The 13903-nt window shown below is 38.7% G+C and overlaps 1 protein-coding gene across 1 annotated transcript in view; it reads right to left on the bottom strand.

The window, feature by feature from the left end:
* snx17 (sorting nexin 17) overlaps positions 1–13393 on the bottom strand; it is a 29811-nt gene extending 16418 nt beyond the window's left edge. Inside the window, exons 1-6 of the mRNA XM_031731972.2 lie at positions 12575–13393; positions 8548–8622; positions 6658–6775; positions 5124–5188; positions 3287–3397; positions 431–521 (exon numbers count right to left, since the gene is read on the bottom strand). Coding sequence (XP_031587832.1) covers positions 431–521; positions 3287–3397; positions 5124–5188; positions 6658–6775; positions 8548–8622; positions 12575–12634 — 520 coding nt within the window. The 5' untranslated portion in view covers positions 12635–13393. The remainder of the gene's footprint in view (positions 1–430; positions 522–3286; positions 3398–5123; positions 5189–6657; positions 6776–8547; positions 8623–12574) is intronic.
* Between the last annotated feature and the right edge of the window lie 510 nt (positions 13394–13903).

Raw genomic sequence — 13903 nt, forward strand, 5'->3', positions numbered from 1 at the left:
TTGCCAGAATAAAATTCCCTGTGGTTCCACAGGAATCTACTCTCTAGCAATTCTTAATGAAAGTTTAAGTGTTTAAACCAAAATCCTACTTTCATTTATTTCTGTGTGATTTGTGTCTTCTGAGAATCGCCCCTTTTGGTTACTGAGAAATGAATTCCAGCTAGAACATAAATAATCAGCAGTAATAAATGATGGATCGTTTTTATGGATCTTGTTAGCTGGAAAGATAATCCTTAAAACATTTGCTGGCAAACTACACTTTCAGCTCAAATGGATTTTTGCTACAATTTACTTTACAATTCTTATCAGGGAACATTTCTGCACCTTATGTAGCACGCAAAAGAAAACTTTCCAGCAATAACAGAAACGGGAGGATGCTGCACAAGTTCAAGTTGCTTTTATGGCTCTGTTTTTATGATTTTGAACTTACACGATAAACTTCCATCCACACCTTCACGAACCAGGAAAAGACTGAAGTAACCAACAAGGTCATCTGGGAGGTCAAGCTTTGTTGCAACAGCCTGCAGAAACAATAACATTTAATTTCAGCGACATTCAATCAATCGTTTCATCAGAGCTTTATTTTTCAGAAGGTTAAAAAAACATGAGCAGATTAAAAATACTACACTAAAAAACCAAAGAGCTAAACACAAAGGAAAAAAAAATAGATTTCCATTAAAAATAAATAAATAGTATACTTATGTTGACAATTTGCTATAGCTTATTCGGATGATTAATAGCAGCTGGGACAAAGCCATTTCTGTAATGTTTTGAGACTGCAAACCTGAAATTACTAAGGGGTGGGAGTCATTGTTTGGCTGATTGCTTAATGGTCATATTCTGCAACTGTTTGATATAAATAGGTTAAACTAAACTTTGCATCAGTTTGTTCCTGTTCTTCAAAGACAGGTTACCGTATCATGACACCAAGAAAATAAGATTAAACTGAGTCAATAAAAGATCTATAAAATAGATATAATTGCTCACATTCCACAGTTTGACCTTTAATGTTTTTGGCATCAGGTGTGATGGAATTTTTGCTGAACTCCACAAAGCAGTTTAGTATTGCTGACATATTTACTGAAATACAAGAGCTTCCTTGAAAAGGACATCATCTGGATGGGAGCATATGTTGTTCTATAACCTGTTTATACCTTTCAGCATTAATGGTGCTTTTCCCAATTTGAGAGCTGCCAATTCTAAAGGCACTGATTCACCTCCACGCCATCAAAGATGAATGCTTTTCAACTAACCCTTGATAACAAGCCAGAAGGTGTCTCATCTTTAACCCAGAACATCTGTGTTTTCCAAAAAAAGAACTTTACTTGTTTTTTTCTTTTTTCTTCTTCATCTGACCACAGAACAGTTTCCCACTTGGATTCAGTCTATTTTAATTGAGCTTTGGCCCAAAGACAGCAAAGAAATTTCTCCAGATTCTTCAAGTCTTTTGATATTATATACTGCAGATGATGAGATATTCAAAGTCTTCACAAAGTTACATTAAGGAACATTATTCTAACATTGTTCTGCAATTTGTAGATGTGGTTCTTAGCAGATGGGTAATTCAAATGAAACAATATGCCCCAGTTTAAAAATCCGATTTGTTTTCTGTGCTCTTGTGTGAATGAAATGTGGGTTTATGAGATTTTTTTATTTACATTTTACACATTTCTGGATTTGAAGTTGTAATTCTCATAATTTAACGGTAAACGAACCCAAAGCAAACCACTGGTAGAGGTTTTGAACTGCTGAGACAAAACAAACAAACAAACAAACAAAATCTAGCATTTTAGTTAGTAAAATAATTAAGCAATACTACATTGAGGCAGAAACCCTGACTAAAATATACACCAACTGTGTGCTCTGACAGCTGCTGTTCTGATCAGAGTTTAACTGTGGTTAAACTTTCATAAGAGTACTCGAACAAGTTTGATTTACAGCCAAGATCGACAAAGTGCACGCCACTGAGGCATCACCATGTTTACTGGCATGAGTTAGAGTGTGTACTTTAGTGTGTGTTTATGGTGAATAAAGAGCAGAGGTGAAGTGCATATACTGAATGGTTTGAACATCACCACGTCTTGCACAGATTATTAAAAAATAAAAATAAAACAACAACAACAACAACAACAACAACGACAAAACAAGTCAAATATAATAAAGCTATTTGATAATAATACTGTATATTTGTTTCACTGGCACATTGTAATTGCTCTTTTGGGATTATGGCCTGAAAGCTTAAGTAGGCCTGTTGGGTATTTTCATCATGCCATCAAGTGTCTTTAGAGCAGGGGTCCCGAATCCCAGTCCACGAGGGCCGGTGTCCCTGCAGGTTTTAGATCTCACCCTGGGTCAACACACCTGAATCATATGATTAGTTCATTACCAGGCCTCTGGAGAAGGTAATTTATCCATTTAAATCAGCTGTGATGGATCAAGGACACATCTAAAACCTGCAGGGACACCAGCCCTCGTGGACTGGGATTGGGGACCCCTGCTTTAGAGTGTGCTTAGATTTGTTTTCTTTCCATCTGTCTTGGTCTTGTACTGAGTTTTCCTTAGTTTTGATTGAAGTAGGCCAGACTTCATAAAGTGCTTCGTGAAATATTGCTGTACTGAAGAGGTTCTATACAAATAAACATGGCTTAATTTCACTTATGGTATGTAGTGCCTCAGAGCTCACAGGAGATTGTAAAGCAATATTGCTTGCCTGAGGCGAATCCCTGGTGTCTGTCAGATCTGTTATGAAGAGCTCAAATGCCTCTAGGTCAGAGATGGCCATACCGATTTAAATGAAATAAGCAATGGGCCACACTTTAAATAACTGAACTGAAACATGGCCACAGGTTACAATGAAAATATTTATAACTTGCCTAGATGCCTACATAAATATTTAAAATACGCTACATTCTGGTAGTGTCCTGGTATATATGCTACTGCATGGGTCACTGATCAAACACACTGCATTGGAATTGAGTCAAATAGCAGCGCAGACCCATCTAGTTCATCCAATTCCAGCCCTCGGGGCTGAATTTTGTCCATGTGCTCTCCAGCCAAACACACAGAACTAATGCAAAAGTTGAAACCAAACAGATAAAAGTTTAAGACTTTAGTTTCTTTTAACTATATCAAGATATGTAGCTGACAGCAGTATTCACTTATAGTTTTTTCATGTAAATATTTTTCTGTCTAAGCAAGACTACAACAAACATGGCACTTAAAAAGCACTGTACTGTGTGAGACAGTAAAAACATGTTTACTCTCGCTTTAAAAGTCCAGCACTTACATCAAGCACATCTTCCGTCTTATATGATGTGAGAATGTTGACTGTGACCTTCTGGCCATTACAGAGGCAGATTTCTATTGCAACCTCTTCTGTGGGGATCTGCTGGGTCTCCTGTGGAAACAACAGGAAACAAAAGGATTGAATTCAACTTTCTGGGTGAGCTACATGTTTTCATTCCTATCAGTCAACAACAAAAATCACACCAAGCCACACAGATGGAAAAACTGTCTGGTTAGAGGGGAAACCCCCCCAACCCTTTCCGTGACAATGGACAACCCTCCACTGTAACATTTTCTCAAACACCAATTTATAATGCACTTCAAACTAAATGGCTGTAGTTTTAATCCATTCAGTCTGATCACTTTTATCTTTACTGTCACTTTTGACATAAAAGCTTAAAAGATGTTCAAAGTATGCTAAGGTTTAATTCAAATGGAGAAGGAACAAAGGCAATGGCTCACATATGGGAATTATTTAGTGAAGCATATAAGAATAGGAAGTGTGCAATGAACAGTCCGGAATAAGTAGTAATTAAATATTTTTAATTATTAAAATCACCTATAATTATTCACTAACTTTTTGGGGGACTGGACAATACTGATCACACTCATTTTCTTTGTAATTGATTGTTATCTACATACTGTTTGGAAAATATGAAAATATTTACCACAACTTTACTAAAGTGTTGCCTTGTTTTGTCTAAGCGACAGTCAAAAGGAAAAACTCCATAAAGATATTCAAAAGCAGGGAAATGTTTCTTGGGTATAGTGCTACATAGTCTTTTGTTCTGGATAACAAACTTGCAAAAAAAGGCAAATTCATTGAGCCACAATTTGACTACAAAACAATAAAAAAAAGCACCATACAACAAAAATGCTTACTTAAAAAGGTAAAAGGAATTAGGTAAGAAAAGGCCTCTAACACTACATAAACCAAGTGTGCATTAAAAAAAGAAAAGAAAAACATATGACAAGACAATAAATAATAATCTCATCGTTTATATTAAGGGTGCAATCTTGAACTGGATGACTCCGGCTTCTTCTCTCCCTAGGCGGTCTCTCGTCGCCCTGGCTAAATCATCTATCATCTTCCCTGTTTCCACAGCAGGGGGTCTCTGAGAGCACTGAAGGCACAGATGAAAAGCCAACACTGGGAGGCAAGTCATCTCCTATTCCAGACCTGCTTTCCTCACAGTACGTGAGAGAAGTGACATAAACACTGACTCTAATGTGCTAATCTGAGAGGAGAAGAGGGCGGAAGAAAAAAAAAAAAAATAGAGAATGGGTGCGATGTGGCTGCAGATGGATGAATCTGAATGAATTTACAGCCTCAGGTAATGCAAGTCACAGACTAAATGATGCAACCTGCTATGAATAAGTTATGAATACACCATCCATTTGAAATGACTTAGAATCAGCTTAAACTGAAAACCTGCTTAGATTTTTTGGTATGGAAAAAGCTTGTTTTGAGCTGGATGTCTCTCACACAGACACACACACACAGACACACACAGTAACTATGTTGCTGGGTTTTACAAAAGACTTGTTGCATGATTCATGTTATCATTTTTCACGTTTCAGCATGCAGGCCAGTCTTGATCTGACACATCGAACCAGAAGCTTACAAGTACAGATGACACAATCCAAGAAAGCGTATGTGTGCTGCTGTGATAGACAAACCGCAAGAACAGCACTACCTCATTTCAACGCAATGTCAAAGTAATTGCTAGTGAAGCAAAAATCACTGCCTCAGCATTTTAGTATAAGGTGCATTGCTCCTTTCAGACCTATTGACCGACAACAGCTTGACACAGGTTAGATATAAAATAACCACCAACCTGTTGCGCCTTCCTTAAGAAACTGTTGAACGACTCGCTGGCTCCAAGCAAGGGATCCTGACGGACTGAAAAAAACAAAACAAAACAAAGGACAGGAAAGCAATAAGTCAAAGTAACACAACTACATGAATGCCTAACTGGTGTTGGTATGCAATTTTGGGGGTTACTCATAAACATCAATGTTTTTAGGTAGAGCCACTTCCCATTTCTTAGTTTTCTGCTTTTTGAGCTTGCTATTGTGATATAGGTCATACCTTCCAAGTTATTTGTAAAGGCAATTTAGCTTAGCGCACAAAAACTTTATGAAGGAAGGGCTGACCTCTGGCAAAGTATCAATGATCTTAACTGCCACTAACCAGCTCCAACACACCATACTTAGTAAATAAAAGGCCGGATGAACAACTCTCTTTTGCTTTGGCTTCTTATTTATTCCTGAGGCAGTTTTCAGTGGCAAACCAGAGCATTTAACATTACATACAATATGACTAAGTGTGAGCATGTGTGTGTCATCCTGTATACTAACTTTACAAACTCTACTTGACAAAAAGGGAAATTTTGGAACCATCTGCATCAGTGCATATTGTGTTTACGTCAGTTTATTTTCCATAACTATGTAAAAAGCCATGATGTAACCTAGTGAACTTGTAGCCAAGTACACCCTGAATGCGTATGCTCCCAGACTATGAGCAAATATGCACTCAAACAATGATTCCTTGTTCTGCTGTAACTTCCAGTGCTTGAAAGGATTAAAACCAACCCTCCATGTTGCTGCCAGTTGCACTTATTTATGTGTACTTGGATAGTTCACCTTTGACCTGTTTACACAACGTGCAATATGCCGAAAACCTCTCGAATTGAAATACTCTGAATGGGTTTACTGACCTGATGCTAAATAAGCTTTTAAAACTGTCAGGAGGTATACATGTTCCACTTGGTTTAACCATGCCAAAGATTTTAATTATTCTTCATGGTACAAAAGCCGGGTATAGTTCCTCCAAAAAACCAACCAACCAACCAACCAACCAACCAAACAAACAAACAAACAAAAACAACAACAAAAAAACCCCTCTTCACTAAAAAATTCAAATCCATAAATAAATTATTTAAATTACTGACACTTTCAGATTCGAGATTCTGCATCTCGATATTTTTACTCATAAGGCGTGTCAGCATTTCACTCCCAACTGAGGCTTTGTATCAGTGTCCCTGCTCACTCTATGCCCAGATCAACAGTTCTTTCACACTTATGTGGCATGAAGAGAACAGTGTATGTTTGGACTCCCTGCAGGCACCAAGCAAACTTGTTCTTGTGATTGCTGTGGGGAAAGCTGTCAAGGAAACCATGTTTGTCCTGCAAATATTCTGTTTTAAAAACAAAGACTTATTATACACAGACTACTAAAGAGGGGAATGTGTGCAACTTAAAAAACACTATCTAATTTAAACACTGGTTTAAACAACCACTCTACATCTGAATGAAGTGAAATGCAATACGAGCCATCTGTGAAAAGTCCATCCTGCATGAATAACTTACTAGCTTGCATGTATTTCTCCAGCTGTTCTCTTCTCTGTTCGACCTCAGCAGGGGTCAGTGTGAAGATCTTCTTTGGGGGGAAGGCAGGCACCACATTGCTTCCATATTCTTTCTTTATCTGTTGATGCAAACCACAAGTTGTGAAGCTCGGAGGGAACAAAGAGTCGGCAGTCTTGGAAAAAACAAACCCTCGCAAAACCAGTATTTCTCTGGTTTTAACAGAAAACAGAGTTTGTTCAAGCAGTCTGCTAGCTACATTCTTATTTTAACAAAGCCATAATTACAGAAAAGAGATTTATGTTTGAACTATCAAAAATGATAACTTTGCTACAGAACAGCAGTCTTCTGAATTAAAGAGCTGTGGATTAATTTTTCTAAGAGGTACATTGAGGTTGTTTGAGATGAATCACAGGTTTATTTTAAGCACTGCTTCAACAGCTAGCTGCTGGAGTTTCCGTGCATAACACACACAGACACAGACACAGACACACACACACGGACACATCTGGAACCCTGAATGTCTAGTCATTCCAAGTTTACTTTGTCTTCCAGCTTCTTGACTCATTTCTTTCCATTTTCTATCATCTGAGCACTGGTAGCTTGAACCATAGAAGTCTTACAGCATTTGGTGTCTGATCTAAAAATCAAACACTTTCATGTGGTTTAATTTTTAACCTGCATATTGCTGCAGGTATGCTATGATGAAGGCAGACCACAGCGAGTGCTAGAGGAAAAGAGGCGATTTTCACCTCTGCATATTTCCCTGTGGTATTTTCAGTATGCCAGAGGCAGCAACTGGTTACACATACAAATAAGCTTTCACAGCCACACACACCGAGCACAGGTTGCAGATTCATAAAAGTCCGTCACATCTGAAATACATGTGAGCTCATGCGGAGCATTTTGGCAGAGCTTGTCGTGATTTTTTAATGTTTACTTTAAACAGGATTTGAATCTAGCACAGCTTCTGACGTGTTGCAAATCCTTACAGGAGAGAACACATGAGAAGCACTTAAAAAAATCTAATTTTCTGAGCAATAACTGAGACGAGTGTGTGCACCACAATCAAGTGTGGAGTGTTTTGGGGTCATGAGTACGCCACAGGAAGCCCTTTGGGGTTGATGCTTAAAGATTTGAGTGTGTCTTTCCCACTCCCTGTTGCCAGGCAACAGCAACTGTCAGGATGGTAACACGGAGTTGAGGATGGAGATTGTAAAGTTTGGCCCTAGCTCTCTTAGTTTTTAATGTGTATAAGCGAACAGGGCACTGGACACTCATTTAGGGCCGTGCTTTATACTGTTGTATACATTTTAGTGCACAAAGCACTTAAAAAACATCTCTTTACAAGAAAGAAAAATACATGTGAAACACTTTAAAGAGTAGTTCATTTATAAACACAGCAATTGCTCCTAAACAAGCAAATGCTGAATACACTAATTGCCTATTAACAGCTCTGAAATATCAGTCTGGCTGTGTGTAAAGCTTAGCTGAGGCAGGGACCAAACAACTCTCAAGAACAGACAACTCAACACTTTCCCACCACATTTCTTTTTCAGATTAAATTCCTTTTCCCAGCAGGTAAAGTGTAAGAAAGGCCAAGAACATTCTTTCCATGTCACACACCCCCACCCACCTCCCCCATAATACACTCTATTTACAGCCAATAGCTGGAACTCTTGGAAAAGCATAAGCCAAAGACTTCAAGGCATCGTAGTCATGATTTGAAGTGACGGGAGGCTGGCGTATGAACCGTATGACACAAATACGAGTAAAAGGTCACCATGGGTGGATGTGATGGCATTTACACAACAGTCAGAGCACCACACATAAAAACGTGCTTTGAAGCACACTGACAGTGCGGTTGGTATATTAACATGGCTGAAACCTTACCTGTTCATGGAGGCCAAGAAGTTGGCTATAGCGTACCCGACAGTGCAGCACACCATTGACATGGATGTTGTAGGCCTGTGGGGACAGACATAAGGACAAAGACTATGTAAAAAAAGCATAAAGAGAGTGCTGAATTTGCTTCTTTAAATGCACACCCAACAGTGATTTGGGTGACTTCAGAGGCATTGTGTTTGCATGGAGGAAATAAAACCACAACTGCTGAAAGACGTTGGAAGAACCAGCATTTACCATCCTGTACCTTTAGCATCAAGTTTCACTACTGATTTCATCTGATCATCCCACTGCAGTGTGCTTCCTCGGCTTTTGTTTTCTTAGACCAAACAAATGAAGTGTGAACTGGATTCAATCATATTCCAGCAGCTTCCAAAGAGGAAAACAGAACCTGCTGCACAGTTTTCATTCCAAACCGCTTCGCTTGCCTCATCCAGACATTTAATATAGAGAGAAAGTATTTCATGGGGAATCTTTAACTCCTTCTCTGGAGACACTTTGCTTGTTTTGACAGGAGCTGTCACTGAAAACTCCTCCACAAAACAACCACTTGGAGCTAGCAGACCAAAAATCTGCTTGCCTTCATGTTGAGAGCCAGCCACAGAAAGCAAGGAAGAAATTTTTCATGTCAATGAATACGATAGAGAACCAAATATACATAAAAATGTAATGCATCTATTACAGAACAACCTACATGGAATAATCCTATTAATATTGTGTTATTTACACACTATTTATATTTTGAGAATTATTATTTCCTCCTTCATATGCTAACCCCCCCCCCCAAAAAAAACAATCAGCTTCCAGCAGGCTGTGCACAGTGATAAGGGAACAACAAGCTCACTGAGAAGACTTCATATTTGGATATCAAGACATAAACTACTGTAGTGCTTTAATCCTCTTCCCCTTCTGTCTGAATTAATTCTTGCAGTCAACATGGCAGGTCATCTGTCCAAACAAAAGGAATTTTACAGTCTTCTGACTGCACATGTACATGCTCTTGCTGAACTGCACAAACAATCAAAGGGAAAAACAAGAGTATAACGCCAAAACTTGTTCTTGCAAAAGAGGAAGGCTTGGACAAAAAAAAAAAAAAAATATGTCTGTGTAGGCAGGATCCTGACAGGAAGGAAGAATGAGTATGCAGAATGTCTTGGCTCTAAAAATGCAAAAATGCAAAAAAACAAAAAAGAATTACCCTAGTTTTTCTTTTGGGTGGCTACAAGCAGTTCAACTTGGGGACAGTTCAAGAGGCTGTATGTGTTTTCTTACATATTCCCACACTCATCTTTGTTTCTGCACCCCAAACTCTTATAAATGTATTAAATAGTGTTACATTTTGATCCCAGTTCCTCATCATGTTTAAAAGCTTTTGATTTCATAATCCAGCAGCTAATCTAAAATTTGTGTCATGATAAAGTTTCTTACTGGAGTGAGATGCTGTCTGATCCCATTGCTGTAATCAGATCAAAACACTGAATGTTCAGACCTGAGAAAGACCAGATTTAATCTGAGACGCCCTCTATTAGAAATAAACCTGTCAATGTTTATACTTTTTTTCATCACTGTCCACTTTAACCCCTAAAACCATGTGTGATCTAATCTTGTCAACCAGTATCTGTGAGAGGATTTCCAAGATACCTGCTACTGTTAGCACATTTTAGGGAACCTCTCTGTGTTTCTAAGTTTATACATCTGGCCCAGTACATGGAGCCAACTGACACAGCTACACTGTTGAGCACAGCTTTCATGGTTTGAAAAAACAAAACAAAAACCAAAGTAATACAGACACAAATGAACTAGTTTAGAGCTAAGTCTAAACCTGTTCCTCATCCTGAGTAAATGAGTTACCATCACTTGTAACACCAAAGTCTCTTGTTCTCATATCCACAAACACTCAAAAAAATTAGGTTGAGATAAAGGCACAAGTGTAATAGCGGAAAAAAACAACAACCCAGAAACCCTGCCATAAAAAAGAGCCCTTTTTAATTCTAAGAAAGCCCTTTGCAAACGTGGCAAATTCTGCGGCTTACTGGTTCCAAGGTACACAACCCATCTCTCTCAGTGTTACAATCAAGCAAAGTCCCTTCCTTTCAGCTGGTTATGGGAAGGTCACAGTGACAGTCACAGGACTCCCAGCTGAGAGGTGAAAGGCCTTTGCTTTTCCCACTGGAGTACAGACTAAAAATGTGCTTGGCTAGGTAGAGATACGTCAGAGAACGACATCAGTGAAGAACACCTGGAGAACATTGTAAAGAGGGAAATAATTCTGAATTATTCGACATGTCCACTTGTTCTCTTGCAAAGCTTTTTATGTTTATTTCCTAATTCTGTGCCTATTCAAATATTATTATACCTATTCCAAGAATTTTACTTTCTTCCAAATACACAGTCAAAATGGAAAATACTCATTTACAGGTGTATGACACTGAGAGCAGCCAGATGTTTAATGTTACATTAAAATCAGATGGTGCAATGTTTGTGTTTTTAAGTACACACACACACACACACACACACACACACACACACACACACACACAGGGACCTGACACAAAAACACTTTTAATAAATACTATAGACACTGTTTTCTATAAAAATCCCGAATTATTAACATTTGTTGCACGACATCAACACATGAGAAGAAGCAAACTTGGGAACCGAGAACAGGTTCCAAATTATCTGATCCATCAGAGCTCTGAGCTTTCCAGTTCCATTCATCAATGCTGGCAAGGTTTTCTGACAGTCGCACATTGCTAAACAATGACGTCCCACTGGTGGCAGTGGAGCTCTTGCACATCTGAGTCAGATGCAAACCTTTTTTCTACTCTGTGTTCAGAAGTAATGAAACTGTTGTACTTATGCCATAAACCTGCAAAGGCCTACTGCTAGAAACAAATAAGAAAATGGATCAGGAATGGAAGCACAATTCATAATGACATCTTTAAAATCATTATCCATCTCAACTTGAACCCAAGCAGTTTTCTGGCAACTTGCGATCACCAATAGATCATATTTATCGTCTCTGTCCAAGTAATCAAGCAACACAAGGAAGAAATCTTTTGAGTTGACGCAAACTTTGAGAAATAAACACTGCATCTGGCAAACATTAGTACAATGTATCCTGAGTGTCAGTCACTGGGTTTTTCATAAATAGCAAGGAAAATGGTGCTTTATTACTGCTGTCCTTGATCAACCTTCACAAAGGCTACCTTCAGAGCACAGCAAAGCACAATGGTAATTCATGTTTCAAACAACATTAAACACAATAAGAAACAGAAAGAGAAAAGAAACATAAAGAGTATGCTGCAGCTCCCAATGTGCTTTGAAGACTACCATAGTTTAGACTGATATATATAACTGCTAGTTAAGGGATGAAGTTAAAGCAATGCTGGCTGTATTCTCTTTTTCTAAATAACACGGGAGATGGCAATATCATGGTAAGCAAACCTCAAATCTCACTAAGAATTTAGGTGCTGGCTCAAACCTTTAAAACAAAAGAGACTTTGTTGTGGCTGATTTGAGGCTATAAAGAGACGGGGACACATGCAAGTTTGTGCATAAAGCTTTGAGGGTAAATCACAGTGTGTTAAACTTCAGAAATGGCATAATGATGCTATATGTTTATACTGTAGATCTAATTTTCTCCGCCAGATGAAGGTAAAACGGCAGAAACTGTGTTGAACACGATAAAAGCCACATTACTTTTCTGCTGATGCCTCAAAGAATCATGCTAAAATAATTTTTGCCTAACTTGCTCAAATTTTAATGCAACAAATCAAGTTTTTATTCACCTATGCAAAGCATAAATGGCATGATTACACAGTAATGTTTATAGCTGATTTATAACCCAGCAGTTCCGCCTTCCCAATAATTTGTGCACAGTAAACACTGGAGCCCGTGCCGCACTGACATTAGCTCGACATGTGGGCAGCTGAAACAAGCATTAACACAGTCTGTGGTTAAAGCGGGTACAACAACAACAACAAAAAAAATAAAGACACAATGTCGTGCTTACCACGTAGGTCGAACCGTTTTCTCCCGAACGAACCTCTGTGTCGGGTATGGAAAAATGCATCTTAGCTCGAAACACAAGCAGCTCCCAGATGATAAGTTCTTTAACGCCACCACAGTCTGCGATGGAGAGGAAGACACCACAGTTTCCCCACAAAGTCCACTGCAGTGACTAACGTCGGTGACTACGGAGGAGGAGGACGACGACGAAGAGGAGGAGGAGGAGGCGTCTCTCTCTCGGTTAAGCCACTGGTTTGAGAGTCCGGGGGGATACTGTTGCCGGACTACAGGGCGACTGCTTACGACTTTATTATGTGGACAACAACTCGCATACCAAGTCGCACTGACGTTAAACTTCTCCCACGTCAGTGTTAAACTTTTCCCTCTGCCGTTCGAGTAGCAGCCATGTTGCAAGTGTAATTACACCTTCACTGTTAGCATTGCAATATGCTATTAACTCACTTTAGGCAAGTTGTAAAAAAACCTTTAAAATCACCTATTGGTTAAAAAACAAAAAACCCCAAAACTAAGTTTCAAGCTGTGCAGTCAATTCAGTTCATTAGCGTAACCAGATGAAGTTGCTGGATAAAAGGTGCAGTTGGCTCTTGCAAGCCCAAGAGCGCCGCACAGCCCGTATGGTACACCTTTCGAAATATGTGAGTGGACAGTTTTACTTAAACGTTTTCTGCTTTCCCGACGTCCTACCTTTGCTGAAAAAAGTTTACACAGCGACAAGGCATATACATAGAGCAAATGTGGCAACTATCGCGCAAGAAACCAGAGGATACCCCACCGTCCTGCCACTCTGCGTTCAGCGTACGTATTGGCCGATCAAGGGGCAAAGCAATGGTTTTGGGTCAAACCATCTTACCGTCAGCACAGGGGTGTGTACTGCAGTTTATGCAATTAAAATAACACAAATTCACGCCCAAGACATAAAATTATTTTACTGTATGGCACAATATCTTGTAAACATAACACAAAGGGTTTTTTTTATTAGAATTAGTTTTACTTGAAGTCCCCACGTTATTTGGTCCAATCCGTTATTTGGTCCAATCCGAACTGACAGTGAACGCGCAGTCAAAATTCATTAGTCAAACATGCTTTTTTCCACTAGTTTTACAATATACATCAGTTAAACGTTATATTTAAAAAAATATTTGAAGACGTGAAAAACGACTTCAAATGTTTTGAATATTAAAAATATTTTGTATTTTGTAATATTTCGTATTTAACCTTTTTTCTATAGCAAGAAATGCTTACTGCACATTTTCATACTATTGTTTGTGATCGTGTGTAACAGAGAGCGTACAGAAGCAGGTAATGTTAGTTA

Source organism: Oreochromis aureus, linkage group 15 (assembly GCF_013358895.1).
Source record: "Oreochromis aureus strain Israel breed Guangdong linkage group 15, ZZ_aureus, whole genome shotgun sequence".
NCBI lineage: Eukaryota > Metazoa > Chordata > Actinopteri > Cichliformes > Cichlidae > Oreochromis > Oreochromis aureus.